The sequence below is a fragment of the Branchiostoma lanceolatum genome, chromosome 15 (assembly GCF_035083965.1).
Source record: "Branchiostoma lanceolatum isolate klBraLanc5 chromosome 15, klBraLanc5.hap2, whole genome shotgun sequence".
Lineage (NCBI taxonomy): Eukaryota > Metazoa > Chordata > Leptocardii > Amphioxiformes > Branchiostomatidae > Branchiostoma > Branchiostoma lanceolatum.
Window position 1 is genome coordinate 7,240,869 of NC_089736.1, and position 17,026 is coordinate 7,257,894.

The following is a 17,026-nucleotide window of genomic DNA, read 5'->3' on the forward strand; positions in this document are numbered from 1 at the left end:
CCTAAAATATCATTTCAGTTCAATGGATCTTTAACATTTTTGTGACTCTAGCATCAAGAAGCATATAATTCTAAAAGACAAGTATAGACATATACAATTATATAACTTCATTTCCCAAACCTACACCATGTTGAATCATAATAAAATGCAATGCACATATAGATTTGTCAAAATAGAATATTATCAATATCAGTGCCAACTACCATACCTGTGAGTTGTAATTGAGAAAAGACTCAGTCCCCCATGTTTACTTTCTTCTCTATATGATGTTGGTTACGAGTGGCATAAAGCAAGGCGGTAACTCAGGCCACAAGGATGGACAACACACACAAAGCCAGCTGTTACTTCCCTGCCTGTGTACATGGGTGGATTATATATCACAGGCAAACACACAGCCTGGATGGGGAAGCAGGAATGCCCAGGGGAAACACTGACTCTCATTTCAATCCCCACAGGGAGCAGGTGGTAATGAGATGGGTGATAACATTATGTATGAAAAACTGGGAGCAACAACAAAATCATTGAAATGCACCAAACATCAATACTAAAAATTATATTTAAGTTTTACACGCAGTCAATGTACTTTGGAAATTATACAAAACTTACAAGTTATAACAAACAAATCCGGTCAGTAATAAAAGCCACCTATGCTATAAATACTAAATAGCAACAAAATTACCATACCTAGCAGAAATCCACTAAAATGTAAACAAATAACAGTATCTTGAAATCTTTATATACACTTAGTGTAATTCAGAAATATAAAGTTACAAAGAAAATCAGGAAAGCCACCTACGTTTTGAATATTAAACAGCGCTAGAGCCAGCCTTCCCCAGCCTACCTACGCTAGTGGGCCAAGCAGATTGAATGAGGGCATAAACACACACTTCCATAAACATTCATGGTTATTTTTAAGGGAAAGACACTAACATGGGCCATGATTACATAGGACGGAGAGTATGTGTCACCTGGTCCTCTCATTTCTCGTCTCCCATCAGAGGTCAGTCCGAGGCCCATAAAGGTCATATGCCAGCATTTTTAATGGCGCCTGATCAACAATCTATCCTTTACTTCTGTGCCAATGTTTGTGTTTGGTTTACCTTGACCTTCTGTGTTAAGAAAGAAAAGACTAACTAGTGCTATCAAAATCAAAGGCAATGGTCTAAGATTAACGTGACTTAGTGTAATTTGGCCACCATTCATATTAGAACTCATTTCAATGAGTGACAGGCACAAATGTACATAAAAGCGGCGCCTCCTAAAACCCTGACTACATTAACTCCAGCAGATGTACCCGTATATTGTCTATCCTTATCAATATTTCATACGGTGCATTTTGCTTGGGGGGATGAAACGCCCACTTGGTGTGTTCGTACGCTACAGAGCTTCCACTTTTTTTCCTTGCAAAATAACACATATTCCCTACTGTTGTTAATGACTTTTTGACCTGCATTTTACATTTATGTAGATATCTCTACATGTGTAGTTACTGCTTTTACATGCACACTACATTTACTGTATGTTAATATTGTATCTTTCCCAAGACTTAACTAGATAAATCAATGACAAAATCCCTCTTTTATACCAATATTGCTGGTAAGAAAATTTACACTGTCACCGAATCTGTCTGTATGACAATTCCATATATATATTTTGACCCACAAATTTGTCCCTACTTCCGCTGTGGCTAACCATATACTGGTTGGGTCACACGCAGACAGTAATGTACACCCGTGATCTCCAAAATAACAGCCAGGAATGTGGAAGTGGGATAGTCCCACCCTGAACCGGAAGACAGCTGTGTACTGAATCAGGGTTTTTCGGCAGCTAAGGTTGTAAACAGGGCAACCAGGGTTACAGTTCAGGTTGCTAAGTACTACCTGTGGTTCCGACTTGCAGCGATTCCCAAACAAGTCTTGAAAATGTCGGTCATGAACTCTCAATCAGTACCTAAATCTGTGTTCAGAATCCCTTGACATATGATTCATCCCTCAAATGTCCATCATATTTCATAATCATAAGGTAAATTTGTATATCAAAATAAATATATAGATTTGTTTGGGGTTACTGCAAGTGTAATACAACTCCAAGCGGGCTGAATTTCAAAAACCAAGAAGAACAATATCAACTTTCCCCCAAAACATTATATGAACCATCAGTTGGTAATACTAATCACACAGGTTCTAAAATTACATCATGACAAATCACATTTCTGTACAACATAATTTAACACAATGACAGAGATTTTACATAAAGGTAACTGTGTACTTGTCAATGAACTCATATGGTAAATGACCAACTTGAATCTAATCAACTCAAAAGATGGCTGAGTATACAACAACAAAATGTAATTGTGTTAGCAATTCTAGTTCAAAACGAAGGGTTCCTAGTATACAACAGAAATGTTCATTATCATTTGCAAGTCTCAGCGGCAAAAAGCAAGGGAGAGGCAATAATAATATTCTGCAGCAAAAACACGTCAATTTGAGAATCTTAGAGTTGATATGATTTGTTTTTTATATCAGAAAACTCAATCAGAAACAAAGCCTCCTTTATGCACTCATACTAATGAATTGGGTTATTTTTCCATTAAACTCGTTATGAGGAGATACGATAACATTATAGCAAAAATAACTATTTCAGGCAATGTGATTTCGGTGTATGCAATCAAAAATATTGCAGCAAAGTAACATCAAAATGCAGATATAGTAAAGAACCATGAAATAAAATAGATTATAACTAAATGTGAAACCTGGAGGGAAAGTATGCCCATGAAATTGAACAAACCAAGTAATACAACTACATTTTCTTGTTGTGAGAGTAAAGCATGTATAGAAATGGCAAGGGAAAAATCAAATGTCACAATCATTTCAAGGACTAATTTCTGCTTATATTTGTGTTACTATATGTGTTAGCATACATCTGTGCAGTGTTGCCAAAAGGAATTACAAAGCTAACAGCTATGCATACTAATGTTAACATCATTCATTAAAACTCACAGGCAAAAAAATATCTGACATTAATATTGCACCACTCAATTTCAATACCACGGGAAGAATAGTCGAAAATATGACGATCTTGTATATTCCATTTCAAAGAGATTTATGGATAAGTACTTGTAACATGCGTGGGTAATTATAAGAGCGCAAACTTCTTTAGCTAGAGATTTAGTATATTGATAAACATATCCTCTAGCTAATGAAGGGCTTTGTTTCTGCTACACATGCAAATTGCAAACACTATCAGCATGTTAAATAAAGGCAGATAAAAGTACTTTGTATTCTTCACATGGGGTATCCCCTAGTATAATTGTGAGTTACACATAATATTATTAATAAGTGCATCATGACCACTGGGATTCTGGGAACAAGCAAATTCTGTGTTAGGGACCTTTCCAACCTGACTATCCTACACACGTCTATTCAAACAATTATTCTAACACTTACAGTAACGTAAATATGAAATTCCTCCTTTGTTTTCAACTGTATATCATGTTAACTATTAGCACACTGAAGTAGCCGTTTGGCACCCCATTCTCTATTGGTTACGGAGTTAGGCAGCAGGGAGAAGGTTAAGATGACAACGGCCATTGCACTTTCAATCCTGATCTTCATAACACATTAATATCAAAATGTCTAAAATATTTTCTGTCAGTAATAACATCATATTTTCCACTTCATTGTAAGATTGTCTGCATTGATACTAAGAAGCAGCATTGTAAGTTTGATTCCCAAGAAGTCTTAAATCAGCAACCAGGTAGTAACTTATCATTTAAGCAGTAAGCAAAACTACAAAGTATCGTTTCTTTACTTTAGTAACCCACTATTGAAAGCTCAACATTCTAACACAAAGAAAATTTACACAAATATCTCCAGGGTTTCTGCAATGTTAAAAAATTTATGTAAATGTGCAATTATATCAAAGTATCTCCACAAAACGTGAAGTGACGCTGAAATTAAAACAAAAATCTGTTGTACTAAAACTATGACACATTTTTCAGTAGTTTGGAATGACTCAAGTTTGGCACTGCCTCAATTTCGGCTGATTTTCCCACCCTCCGCTGGAAATTGTGCGCTACACCCAGTTTAGCGGAACAGATTCCCCCGAGAGCCCCACTGATGCTTATGAATAGAAATTGAAAATGATGCGTAGATGCCTGTGACGTCAATGCGGGGCACAAAGATTAGGCAACAAAGTCCCAGCGAATACATCACTCTAAATGGCTTCGATTGCAGTACGCTGAAGCAAATTTCCGGACAAGTAATTTTCTGGCAAAGGTCAGGCGGAGAGATATTTAGCCAGAATAAGGGGTGCACAAGGTGAAGCAAGGATTTCCTTATAGAATGTTTCAGAGGTGACGTGCAGAGTACTTCACTGCACGCTGCACAAATTAAATAATGCTACACTGCAGCAAAGTGCTCTTTATTTAGCACTGGAAGTAAGACTCGTGCAATCAATCATTTCCAACAGTACATGTAGTTTTGTAAACATATTTTTCTTCTGTCTTCAACTGTATAGAAACATTCTACCCACAATTTAATGGTGCATAACTGGGACAGGCTGACTTTCAATATCTAACCTGTAAAAAACACCAGGGGGCACTAGCTCTACCTAATGTCCTGCCTAAAAAAAGTAGAAACAGAAGGAAAAGGCAAAATTATTTGACTATATATGAAGATCAACATATTTGACTTACATGTCTAATAATATACAGGTATATAACAAGAACATTCCCACAACATCAGTTGCCTAGCTATTATATTATCAAAACAACTGCTTGAAAAATGAGAATTGCAGAAAATGGCATGACCTGTCCCTGGTGCTGAATGTATAACTGCACATAACTAGGGCTTCCGTCCACAAGCATTTCTAACATGCAATTTACTTCTACATTAAAAAATGCATATCAATATCGAAATAATGATAAATCTTTCATTAACATTTCCATAGTTTCTTGACTGACTGGTTAAAGCAAGGTGCTGGTATAAAGAACATTCATTTCAGGCACAATACTAGCAAGCAACAGAGCGAACTGAAATGAGCCAAGGGAGGGAGTCCCCCTTCAGGATTCAACAGTACCCTTAGATGATTTATGATTCAGATAGGAGGTAAGCTTACATGCACTTTGCAAGCCTGTCCATGCTGGTATATTTCTAGGAGCACCTAACTGTAAGGCTCATCATACCATTTTCAATAAAGATCACAGACTGACTGTTCAACATATGGAATTACATTTCAGAGAAACCTAGTCGCTTTGAAAGCTTCCTGTGATACACATGTACATATTCAGGTTTCCTTTTAAAGAACATGAATACTGAAAACGATGCCGTCTGCAAGCAAGATGGTTATCATTTCTTCTCTATTCTACTGCCGGGCATAAGTATCTTCAAAATAGATGTACCAAAGAGCCTCCAGCATGTGAATGCATAATGTTAGGGAAGCAAAGAAAAACTAGGGCAAAGGGAAAATAGTATTCCCTATTCTGTATTCCTCGCACCACTATATCAGCTCTACCTCTGAACACTTCTGGGCACAGGTATCGTCTTATAGTCATAAATCTTCTCAAGAGCCTCCAGCATGTGAAATGTATCATGTAAGTTATAACATGTAATGAAAAAGTAGGGCAAAAGAAATACCACTATACCCTATTCTATGTTCGCTGCACCATTATCAGCTCTACCTCTGAACATCATCCTTGTCTTTCTACAAATACTCTTATGAAATGAAGTTAATAGAAAGTCCTGCATTTTTACCTTTTTTTGTCCTCTGTGTCCTCTTACCTAACACCTTTTCATCTTCTCGGGGCAAGTTTTTGTGACCAAGACTATCATGAAATTGGAAAGCTTAGTGTCATTACAAAACGAAGCCTGTACTGACGTCAAAATTTCAACCCCTTCCATAATCACATAATTAATGCATGGCGGAGCAGGGCATGCTCAATCAAAGGGGTCCAGGGCAGGCCATTCCGCTCCTGACGTACATACGGACCTGCTCGCTGCATATCTACGAGACTGGAATATACAAGACTTGACGTCAACTTCTCCGCTATGTATTCAGAGCCCTGGAAGTCACTACAAGACTGGAATACAGAACTATTGACGTCAACGGTCACATGAGGGAGAGGAATTTAGATGCGCACAGTTTGCCGGGGTTGACTTATCTTTCAGAAATGGGTTTATCGCTTTGTGCAGACTTCATGTATTATACATGCATGGCTGCACAGCCTGTAGTTTGACTGGCCCTTGCTGGCGTCATACCCAAATTGATAGGGGATTAGAATTATCAGTATTGACATAGGTGCAGCTGTGTGACCGTGGAAGCAGAAATGGCATGGATTTTGTGGCACTCATGGAATAGTAAGACCTTTCGTAGTAATGGTATTGGCAACTTTTGGGAGAGAACATTGACCAAAAATCATACATTTTGTCATAGTGATATTGGCAATTCATGGTAGAGAATACTAAAAAATCGAACATTAAACAAAAACCTTTTTCAAATCATTGATAACATACCATGATGACAATATGGACCAAACATCCTGGTCAAACAATAGATATTCCTACAAATACTCCATATCTTAAGTTGGAATTCGATAATTTGAGTAAACAGGTTCCACAGAGCGTTCCCTCAGCAGCAGGGGTGACTTTGGTCCCAATTTTGTATGAAAGAGTAACTGAACGAAACAGTAATCGCACGCAATTTCACCGTTTTGTGTCACGAATACTAATGTTTGATACTGACGTCACACTTACGCACTTGCTGACACCCTGCATAAGTAAGGCGGCACTTCACCCGCCATGACTTTGAGGAACCCTCCGTTAAATAATCCCTCAAGGATGTAAAACTACCGTTGATAAGGATATCAGACAGAGGATGAGCTGTGGGGCCGAGGCTGCAGTACTGTGCTGACTTGCAAGGTGGTGTCTTACAACAGCAAACATCACCTTCAAAGAAATCAGTCCACACAAACAGCTCATCTGTGAGATTTTCACCTTCTATGAGTTCTGCTATGAGATGGACTTTCAATGGCCGTCCTTTCCACAAAATCAAATCATTCGTAATTTTCTCATCTACTCATATTCATAACTTGTGATTTCTAGCATTTTTTGATCTAGAAAACAACACAGATCAAAAAAATATCATCATACGAATGTTTTTCATCATACATGTAGTACATATGTCTGATGCATTCAATTGAAACGTGGTCCACACATGCACAAAGCGTGTTGTTAGAACAAATGACAATGTTGAACATTCCCCACGATAAAAGCAATTTTTACTAAGTCTAAACGACTCTATTGCATTTTATGATTGAACAGTAGCACATCAACAATGGACACAGATTTTGATTAATGGTTTCTAAACCTTCAGAGAAATCCAGTACGGAGAAAAGCACTGCCTAGTAGATTAGCAGGTTTGCCTAGGACCTTTACTGTGCTTATCTATAATCAACAACCTACTGTACTCCTGGACTGTCTATGCAGCTATGGTAAACAAGATTGTACATGTATAGATGTGATAGTAGAGTTATAAACCTATCTCCAGCTTGCAGGGTGATTGGGAGTCTGTCTCTCTTTTGTGCTACGGAAGAATCTAAGGAGCATTTCAAACTGAGCGCAAACTGCGGTTCAATAAAAGCAATAGAAATTCATGGTGTATCACTGCAGTGATCGCTCAAACACAGGAATTCAATATTCCCGGCATTACACGGCAAATTGCCACACCTCCACACTAGTCAATACTGTCACATCAATGTCAGGTTCTGCATGATGGTGGCTGCTTTCGCAGATGCCCCAGTTTGCTGTACTTTGGACAAAAATGTTCATGTTCACACTTCATGTTGTACACTCATGTAGATCTAAAGCTTAGCAATCTGAACTAACACCTGACAGTTCATATTTCTAAATTCGGGGTCGACATTTCAACTTCCACCACCGCTGCAAATTGTTCTCCTAATCTTGGGTAACACAAACCTAATTATACAGATTATAAATGTTATGTTGTCTTTTTTGTATGTTTAAAAAAAAATCACAAATATCACTGGTACCAGTACAATACTGCTCCAACGATACATATTAAAATTTCACTCTACTGACGTTTACTATACTGCAGATGTACACTGGTGAAAAAATTACACCACCAGAAAGTTAATATACAGCAAATCACAGAAGCATCCACTGTAAATCCCTGTCTCATTACTGTTCTTCCTGACGTTGATGAAAACTGATGGTGGCTAGATCCAGTAGGTGTGAAAATGTATGCATTATTGCCTAGAGAAATAGGTCAACAAGATACAGTTGCTCCATGGTTTTACCATACTGTCAAGTTTCTAGGTCAATCGTATGCACATATAGATGGACAAGGCCAACGGAAAAGCCGACCAAGCAATTCTGCTTTGATATACATGTTGTTCACCACAAAAAGGATGACCCCCTCTGACTTCTAGAATGTTATTTATGGAAAATTATGCCATATCAAGATTTCCATTGTTAGTCGCTTCACGACCGGTAATATACCTGGACCAAATTTACAGAAAAAGATGTTTTGTCTGTAATTCAATTTTAAGGTTATTATTGAATTTGACAGACAAGTGACTGCTGCCTTTTCTATCTACATGTATATGTTAATTCTATTCATCTGACCTTTGCCGATTTGTTTTTTCTTTTCACATTCAAATCTCATCAGCCAGAACTAGCATCAATGAACTGAAGTCTCCACAGAAATAGCCCAGGAAATAACAACATGAACGCAGCTTTCATTCTGAGGGTCGAGTTACAGCGTTTCCTCTACCATTACATTAGCACAGTAGCACCACCATGCCAAGAAAGCCGACCACCATGCCAAAAAATAACCAATCTGTGATATTTACATAGAAACTGTTACAGTAATGAGACATTGCAGACTTGAACATGATCGAACACTGACTTCCTGTTCGCATCTACACAAATAACTCTATCTATTTACATAACGAGCGAGTCTAATAATTACATAAACAGGTCTCAACGACCTGTTCCTGCCGGCATCTTCCTGTTATCAAAATAACAGTCCAAAAATAAAATACTATAACACTAGTCTACTGATGGGGAACCAAGGGCTGAATGTGTGAAAGTCATGAACAGGAAGACATACCTTATTATAAAGGTAAGGTAAATCTACTGACTACTGATATCTCTGACTTACATGTTTTATCAGATTATCCTGACCGAGATCAGATGGTCATCTTACCTTTTCATATATCACATCAAAAGATTCTGGTTCCCCGTAGTCAAGTGAGCAACAATAAAATTTGTTGTAACAGTTACCACACCTTCCTTGTAATAAAACCTGAAATTCTATGTTATCAAAGCAATGTCTCGCCCTTACCTCTTCGTGCCACTCCACCTATAAAATGAACACGTAATCCGCGCGAGCAACAAGACCGGCACCTATTGTCACACACTGCTGAGCGAACACAAAGGATAAACCTGGGCTGGGGATTCCCCCGGAAGAGTCTAAAAATGACCACCTAACTATGAGTCAGAGTCAGATTCTAGACATCACCATTACAGCATTACCGTGGAAAGCGTTACCTGGGATACACAATGACACATTCTCATTTACAAGGGTGTGGTAGATATAATAACTTGTAAGTCATTTAGTGTGAAACAAACAACTAAGAGAAAGGACAGAATGGCTACATCCTAGCAGATACAACATGCCATGACATGTCAAGATATATTGATTTGACTGAAACTGGCAGCAAAGAAAAAAGAAACTGACTTCAAAACCATTATGATGCATCCATGCATTCCATGGTGACATTTTGTCCAAAGCAATACACCATATGATGCAGAGTTGAAACATTCCTCTCTATAATGCATGAAGTGAGGACTCGACTGTCTTGTAGCCAACAGATTACATGTCCTTTCTGCCTTTACCGTAACCATGTCTTTCTACCTTAACATTAATTTTCTGTGATGATATCCACAACAATCAGTAAAACACCTGGCATGTGCAAATTAGTGAATCAGTAATACTATGTTCTGCTTTACAACAACTTACATAACCTCTGAATCTAGTTCTATCACTACAGTATAAGGCTAATGAAAAAAGTACTATTAAGTCATATATTATGAGTACCTACTAGCTAGATTGGCAAAAGCGAACTGCCATAATGTTGAAATCATGAGTGTGGTTACCTTATTGTCTGCTACACCTCATACATGATCCAAAATTACTGGGTGTGATGACATGTACCAAAACAGCCCCCCATACCAACAGTAACCACAACTATTACCAGTTTATTTCCCAGCCATCTGTGTTGCATTAGATGCTTTTCTAGCTACTGTTGCAACCTTGGCTTTAATCCAGCGGCGACCAAACCTACACTTTTCAGACCCTCAGGTAGAACGTGACTCACAGCAGAAAAGGCAAAGGTCTCCTGTCTTTGTTTTGCACATGAGCTGTACCTCCTTCTATGGTAAAACAAACAATCTAGACCTGATGTGCAGGGAACAAAGTCTAAAACCAAAATGTTATGTAAGTTTAACAGCCAGAAGCAAGCTTTGAAGCCAATGTTTCAAATTTGATCAAGCCAATATGATGCCCACTTGGTGGCTAAATTCATATGTGAACAGCTAAAACAGGCTAAAATCATCATCTTCATTGGCGTTTTCTGCCTTTGTGATCACAACAACAACCTTTGTCAGAAGATGATGAAATATGTAGACATAATGACATTTCCTGCCAACCTTACAGTCAAAAGGACAAAGGTGTTCGATTACAATGTCACATGAAATGTTGATACCCCTCAAATGGAAATGTGGTAACGCTGAGATAGATCTACCAACTTTTCGCACTCAAATGTTTCTGGTAAAGGTGCGAAAATCTATGTGTAACTGCGAAAGAAAACGGAGAACATCATGTCTTTGGTGAAGAAGTCAGGGGGTATCACTCATGGGGATGGCCACTGTTTGTAAACAGGTAACCTGACTACCACACAAACAAAAGGCACAACCTGTACTGGGAGGGGTGACTCAGGGCTAAAAATAGTTCCAAGTGACATCATCACTCCTTAGCGTGCAGGCACTGAAGTTTGAAGAACAACACCTGTTGGGCCCTTCAACTTAACAAGTAGCAATCACATACAAATGACTAACATGTGTTTTAATCTTAATTCTGATATAATCTGCATTCATTCTGATAACAAACTTGGGTATATTAGAAACAAAAACCATACCCTGCTTTGCACAATCATGGGCAATGGAAAGAATGAATCGACAACTGCAAACAAGTAGCAAACAATTTTTCATTCCTGTGTGATAATTTATCAGGTATAGCTGGACATTTGCCAACAACCTGTCATTAAAACAAATTTTTGAAAAACCTTAAATTTTACTGGGTTGTCATAACCAAGACACTCATTTCAGGAAATACAAGTAGCGAATGCTCAGCGTCCTGTATATTTTTTTCAGGTGATTTTTTTTGGGGAAAGGTAAGGATGGTCTCATCCCAACTGAGTCATATGAACATCATACCAAATTTGGTCAAACTACAAGAGGAGGGGACGGCTTGATTAATAATTCATCAGTATTGAACGAATCCCCGATAAACATCACGCACAAACCCTATTTTGCAAATGTATGTCTCCCAAGAGATTACTAGCGGGCCGTCCCGAAATGCAGGTATATCCAAAATCAATCTACATAATCCAATATTCGTCCGTGCAGTAGAATTAGTCCCTCGGTAAATTGAATGTTTTTCAGCAGAGAAATCGTCCCGTGTTCGGTCGCGAAGAGAAAGTTGGCGATTTTGTTTTTGTTGCAAATCTTGTTTTTGTTGCCTTTTCTACCGTAGAAAATGACAGTTGATTTTTTGTGTATCTTGATCATCACGGAGAAAATGTGACACCTGTAAAGTCCCACACATACAGGTAAAGGTAACGGTGATCTTAACACCAAACAGCCCTTAATTGTGGTCCAATAAATACCTTAATCACAGAGAAAGACTACAAATTGCTACTTTGACACCCGCTACTATAGACGGGTCACGCGACCCGCCGACGATCTAGCGGTGAAATCCACGTAGATTTTAGGCGGATCACCTGACGGATCGGTATCAAAAATACTTGATAACGACTCAATAAAATGTTAGAATCCTACCTCTTTTTCTAGATGCACCAGAAGCGGCTAGATCGGCTGAAAAATAGCAGAAATCGTGTCCAAAACATCCATCTCTTTCCACCACCGCTAGGCCGCCATGTCGGCTAACCCAGGAATCTGCTGTTCAATCAATTTGCTACCCCCTTACAAATAGCAATAACCTTTAAATTATACGTTAAAATATCATATAATTGCCACAGCACTGGTCACAAAAACGTTTTTACGTATTTCTACCATGTGTTATATAAAAGGTGAAAGCACTTTTACACACATAGAATTATTTATCCGAGAAATATGCACAAAATTGTAGAGTGTAATGAATAGATGTAACAGCCATCATGTGACGTGTGACGTTCCATCCTGGTTCACGACACCTGCGGCCACTTCCGGTATAGCAGGGACTTCCCCAGCCCTTGATGTTTCAGATCGGAGCCACAGTTTTCGCCGGTTTTGTGGTTTTCTTAGGAATTATTATCGCCTGGCTTGAAGTGACGCCGATAGAGGGACAAAAAGAAATCTGCAGGTATGTTCAGAAGAGGAACAATCATTCAGACTACTGTACAAATAACTGTTGACCTAACGTTTATCGTTTACGTAAAGTTCATGATGACAATGCAAATTTCATACATCACAAAAATATATGTAACGTTATATAGGCAAAAAATTACTTGCACCAAGCCATTTTTGGAAAATGCGCATTCTTATGACATTGATTTACATTTCCCAATTTTATTTTGTATATATTTGCTCCTTCTGCAGCTTCTTATGATGAAAATTGCAGTTTTTATCTTATTTTTTGAAAATGGCAAATATTGATGTGCACATGGATGCCATCCATATACTCAAGTCAATGTGGCCTAATATTCAATATTGATAGATGTATGAATATTATCCGCAGAATGGCTGAGGCAGCTGCAGGAAAAGAAGATGAGTTCAGATCGACCAATCAGACGGCCTTTGTGGTGGGATATACAGGGGAAACTGGAAGGGCATTGGTGGAGGAACTTGTGAACCGGAACATCTTCCAGAAGTTGGTTCTGATTGGTCGAAGGGAACTCAACTATGAAGGGGAGAAGTACAATAAACTTGTAAGTGGGTTCTTCCAAAATCTTGAGATGGTTCAAATTCCATGAATGAATTATAGCAACAGCTTTGTCATTTGTGAGAATTTAATAGCTCTACCAGGTGATAGAGCTTTGGTTCCGAAAAGTCCTCCCACCCCCTCCCAATTTTGTCTGTAAATTCTAGCTAAAAGCCTTAATGTGTATGTACTCCAGGAGCAGAAGGTGGTTGACTATGAGAAGCTGGCCGATGACCATGCTGACTTGTTCAAGGGACACAATGTTGGGTTCTGCTGTCTGGGGACGACCAGAGGGAAGTCAGGAGCGGTGAGTGGTTTTAATCTTCTTCCTGTTACGATGATGCACCAAACTTAGAAATTGCTCCTCAAGTCACTAACATACTGGCATACAGCATCAGAAATCAACTACTTGGAAGTGTAGCTGCTACAAAAAAGAAACTATAAAATGTACAGCGGAAGAAAAAGAAAATAGAGAAAAAAGCTAATATTGAAACATTATAGATCATCAGACTCAGTCCGAAACTTGTCTCAACATCAAAATGTGATGTTTGCCAATAGAACAACGTTTTCATAGCTGTTAAATACGGGCCTGTATATGGGGTGGGGTGGGATAAGGAGTGCTGTCAATGCTATAAATCTACAGTGCATCATTATGCAGAAGGCATTCCAATGCTTTACCTTCCTGTTGTTTTAGTTATTCTTATCTTTTTCATTCTATTCCATTTTGTCCTTCATTTGGACTGTACAGGAGGGATTTAAGAGAGTAGACCACGACTATGTGATGATGACTGCCAAGCTGGCTAAGGAAGGAGGCTGTGGTCACTTTCTCTTACAGTCCTCACAAGGAGCCAACAAGGATTCCAGCTTCCTCTACCCTAAAGTCAAAGTAAGTACAGATGTGCATGCATGGTAGAGACAAGGGGGGCATAGACTTCAAAAGTAGTGGTTACAATTGCAAAGTTTCCAACAACAAAATGGTAGAATATACGATATAGTAGCAGTCTGTAGTAATCCAGAATAATGTCTTTTGTTGAAGTGCACAGAAATTATCTCTATGGATTGCAACCATTATGTATTCATATCATACAACTGCAGTGCTTCCCGCACGTTTATCTCCATAAGCTAACTGTGTAAATGTATTTTGTTCTTGATGAGTTTTTTAAAGTTTTAATCCTTACATTTATTGGTACCTATCCACAGGGACAAGTAGACGCAGAGTGCGCAGAACTGGGGTTTGAAAAGCTGTCTATCTTCAGGCCTGGGTAAGCAACTCTTCTTCCTCATAGACATAATATCCTCAACTGTATGAAAATGCTTCACGCAGGGACACTTCGAAGACCTTGATTTCCATAACATTGTCAGTAATACTAACAGTACTTAGCTATTGGCAACATGACAGCATGATGCTGTTTGAATCTTACAAAAATCTGTTTTGATCACAAATGTCACCCCAAAGTCTCACAGGTGCAAGTACAAGTGCATATCAGTATTCATACCTTGTATGCAAAGAAGCAGCACCTGCTCCAAAACTACTGAAAATGCAGAAATGTTTGTGGTGGTTTTATGTTTGCAGTTTTCACTGTGAATTCTTTACAGCTAACTTAAAACAATCCCAAAAAGCCGTTCCATTGTGTGACTGTAGCGCTACTGTTGTTTCAAATGCGAACTCAAAACCACTGCGAACACTCCATTTCCTCCCTACCACGAAATTAAATCCCCACAAATATTTCTGCATTTACAGTATTCATGACTCATGTAACAAAATCAGTCCATGTTTCTACCTTTGTGACCTTTGTGACTTCCTCCACAGAGTCCTTATGGTGGACCGTAAGGAGAGCAGGCCGGGGGAGTGGTTTGCACGTAAGATGCTTGCCCCCCTGAAGTACATTGCGCCCACCGTCATGACATGCCCCGTGGAAACCGTTGCCAAGGCGATGGTCAATGCAGTGCTTGCGCCAAGCGACAAGCCAGCAGAAATCTATGAAAATAAGGCTGTGCATCTATTGGCTAAGGCAAAATCATGTTGATAATGATAGCAACTCCACTCATGTCAGCCAGGCTGCTGTTTTTATGTCGGTTGTGTGTCAGTCTCCTTGTTTTTAAGCATATTTCAAGGATTATCTGGAATTCTTGTCACTAACCAAAGTCTGCAGTTGGTGTATAGCAATGAACAAATTAAGAATCTCAGAATTGTTTGTTTGTTTATTCACATGTATACAGACATTGTAAATAAATGCAGGGGAAGCTAGAGACATCATGGTATTTCATGGGCCTCCCAAACAAATTGAAAATATGAAAATTGGATGCAATGTTTCCTATGTGATGTATACTCCTTTGGGAAAAGTGAATTCTGTTGTTTATAGTACCCTACATATGCATGTGCAGACTAAACTGATCAAGAAGGGGCCAACAGAAGTCCCTATCTGAACCATGATGGCAATATGCAGTCTAGGGAACAAACTGAAGTGGTATCTCTACTAACCCTTGTGGTGGAAATTTTGTACTGATTTTACTGTTAAGAAAAGTGTCAACATTGTAGAAAATCAGTGAATATTGCTAATTGCAGATGCATCTATTCTGCTGTAGGCTGTCATGTCTGAAGTACTGTTAATACTTATGTTCCATCATGTTTTGGTAAATTTCTTTTTTATTGAATAATTAACTTTCAGTTGTTGTTAACCCTTGTATGACAGGAAGTTAACTTCCAATATAAGTTTTGTTTGTTTGTTTCTGTTTTATTTAGCCAGGGTGGCCCAACTCAGTGCACTAGACTGCTTTAATCCTAAGACTCATCTTAGTAAGAGGTTTGATAGATGATAGATTTCTGATTTAATTATTAGATAAAGGTTGTTTCTGCTATGCAATTTTGTTCAACCTGAGACATTTTTGTGTGATGTTTGATAGATTTTTAACCAATTTTTCAGTGTCTCCTTTGTAGTTTGAATATGTGATCTTTATTAATGACATGATCTCAGGGCAATGTATGGAATGACCAAATGGAATAAAGTTGATCTGTTCCGATAAAGAGGTGTTATTTTTTTACCAATTTTTAGGCCTGCAAAAATAGCGCAACAAACATGTATAACTGCAACACCCTAAAAGCAAACCTGTCCTTGGTGCTGACTGCCATCTGTTGTTGTTAACAGACCTGTTCTTCGGTGTAAAACATTTTTAAGGGCTCTTGGCCCTGTAAAAAAATGTGTAGCATACATATATAAAATGTCTTATAGCACCATAGAAGCAAACCTATCCTTGGTGTTGCAAACTGAGTAAAGTTGGACAACCTTGGCTGTACATATGTACCATCCAAACCAATACATAAGTATCATCCAAACCAATAGATAGATAAACATTTCCAGATAACCTGATGAGAAATGCCTGCTAGTCTGATGTTCTGACGTTCAGCCAGGTGGCGCTGTTGAGTTGCACGAGAAAAACAGTTGTCATGATGATAAGGAAAAGTCTGCCTCCCTCATCTTTAATTCAAAAGTTAAGCAAACTAGAAAGGTCCGTAGCAAATATGACCTAAGTACAGTTTATGAAAATACGAAAGGAGAGCTAAAACATTCAAACTTGGGTCAGGCAAGAACTGTTAAATTTACAATACCAATCAATCCCATCAACGCCTCCGGTCCATTCAATGATCGAAATCTGTGCTGGTGTCTCTTGCTCTAGTTCTGTGCATGGTTGTAGCGACCTCTAGTAATGTATGAGAGCACTGCAGCTAAGTTACCCTCTTTGTCAACCTTACCTCGGGCAGTGATACAGAGAAAAAGTAGTTCATTCAAATCCGGACGCAAGAAAG

General features: G+C 38.6%; 2 protein-coding genes across 4 annotated transcripts in view; one reads left to right on the plus strand and one right to left on the minus strand.

Annotated features, from left to right (window-relative positions):
* The window catches only part of LOC136420416 (mitogen-activated protein kinase kinase kinase 13-like), a 35,196-nt gene extending 22,923 nt beyond the window's left edge, over positions 1 to 12,273 (minus strand). For 2 of the 3 annotated variants that reach the window (XM_066407316.1, XM_066407314.1), the window contains exon 1: positions 12,141 to 12,273. The gene's annotated coding sequence lies outside the window, so the exon portion shown is untranslated. Of the gene's footprint in view, positions 1 to 796; positions 818 to 12,140 lie in introns of those variants that run through there. The other variant, XM_066407315.1, reaches the window with a different exon arrangement.
* Positions 12,274 to 12,496: 223 nt separating this feature from the next.
* Positions 12,497 to 16,246, plus strand: LOC136420419 (oxidoreductase HTATIP2-like). The gene is made up of 6 exons (XM_066407327.1): positions 12,497 to 12,663; positions 13,039 to 13,228; positions 13,418 to 13,528; positions 13,970 to 14,107; positions 14,422 to 14,483; positions 15,032 to 16,246. The coding sequence occupies exons 1-6, from the start codon at positions 12,557 to 12,559 to the stop codon at positions 15,246 to 15,248; spliced, it is 825 nt and encodes a 274-aa protein (XP_066263424.1). The 5' UTR covers positions 12,497 to 12,556; the 3' UTR covers positions 15,249 to 16,246.
* Positions 16,247 to 17,026: the final 780 nt, after the last annotated feature.

Excerpts from the sequence above, each read along its gene's own strand:
- LOC136420419 (XM_066407327.1), top strand. The coding sequence starts at position 12,557 with ATGTTTCAGATCGGAGCCACAGTTTTCGCCGGTTTTGTGGTTTTCTTA. Across the intron at positions 13,229-13,417 it reads GGGAGAAGTACAATAAACTT|GAGCAGAAGGTGGTTGACTA; the intron begins GTAAGTGGGTTC and ends TATGTACTCCAG. Across the intron at positions 14,484-15,031 it reads CTGTCTATCTTCAGGCCTGG|AGTCCTTATGGTGGACCGTA; the intron begins GTAAGCAACTCT and ends CTTCCTCCACAG.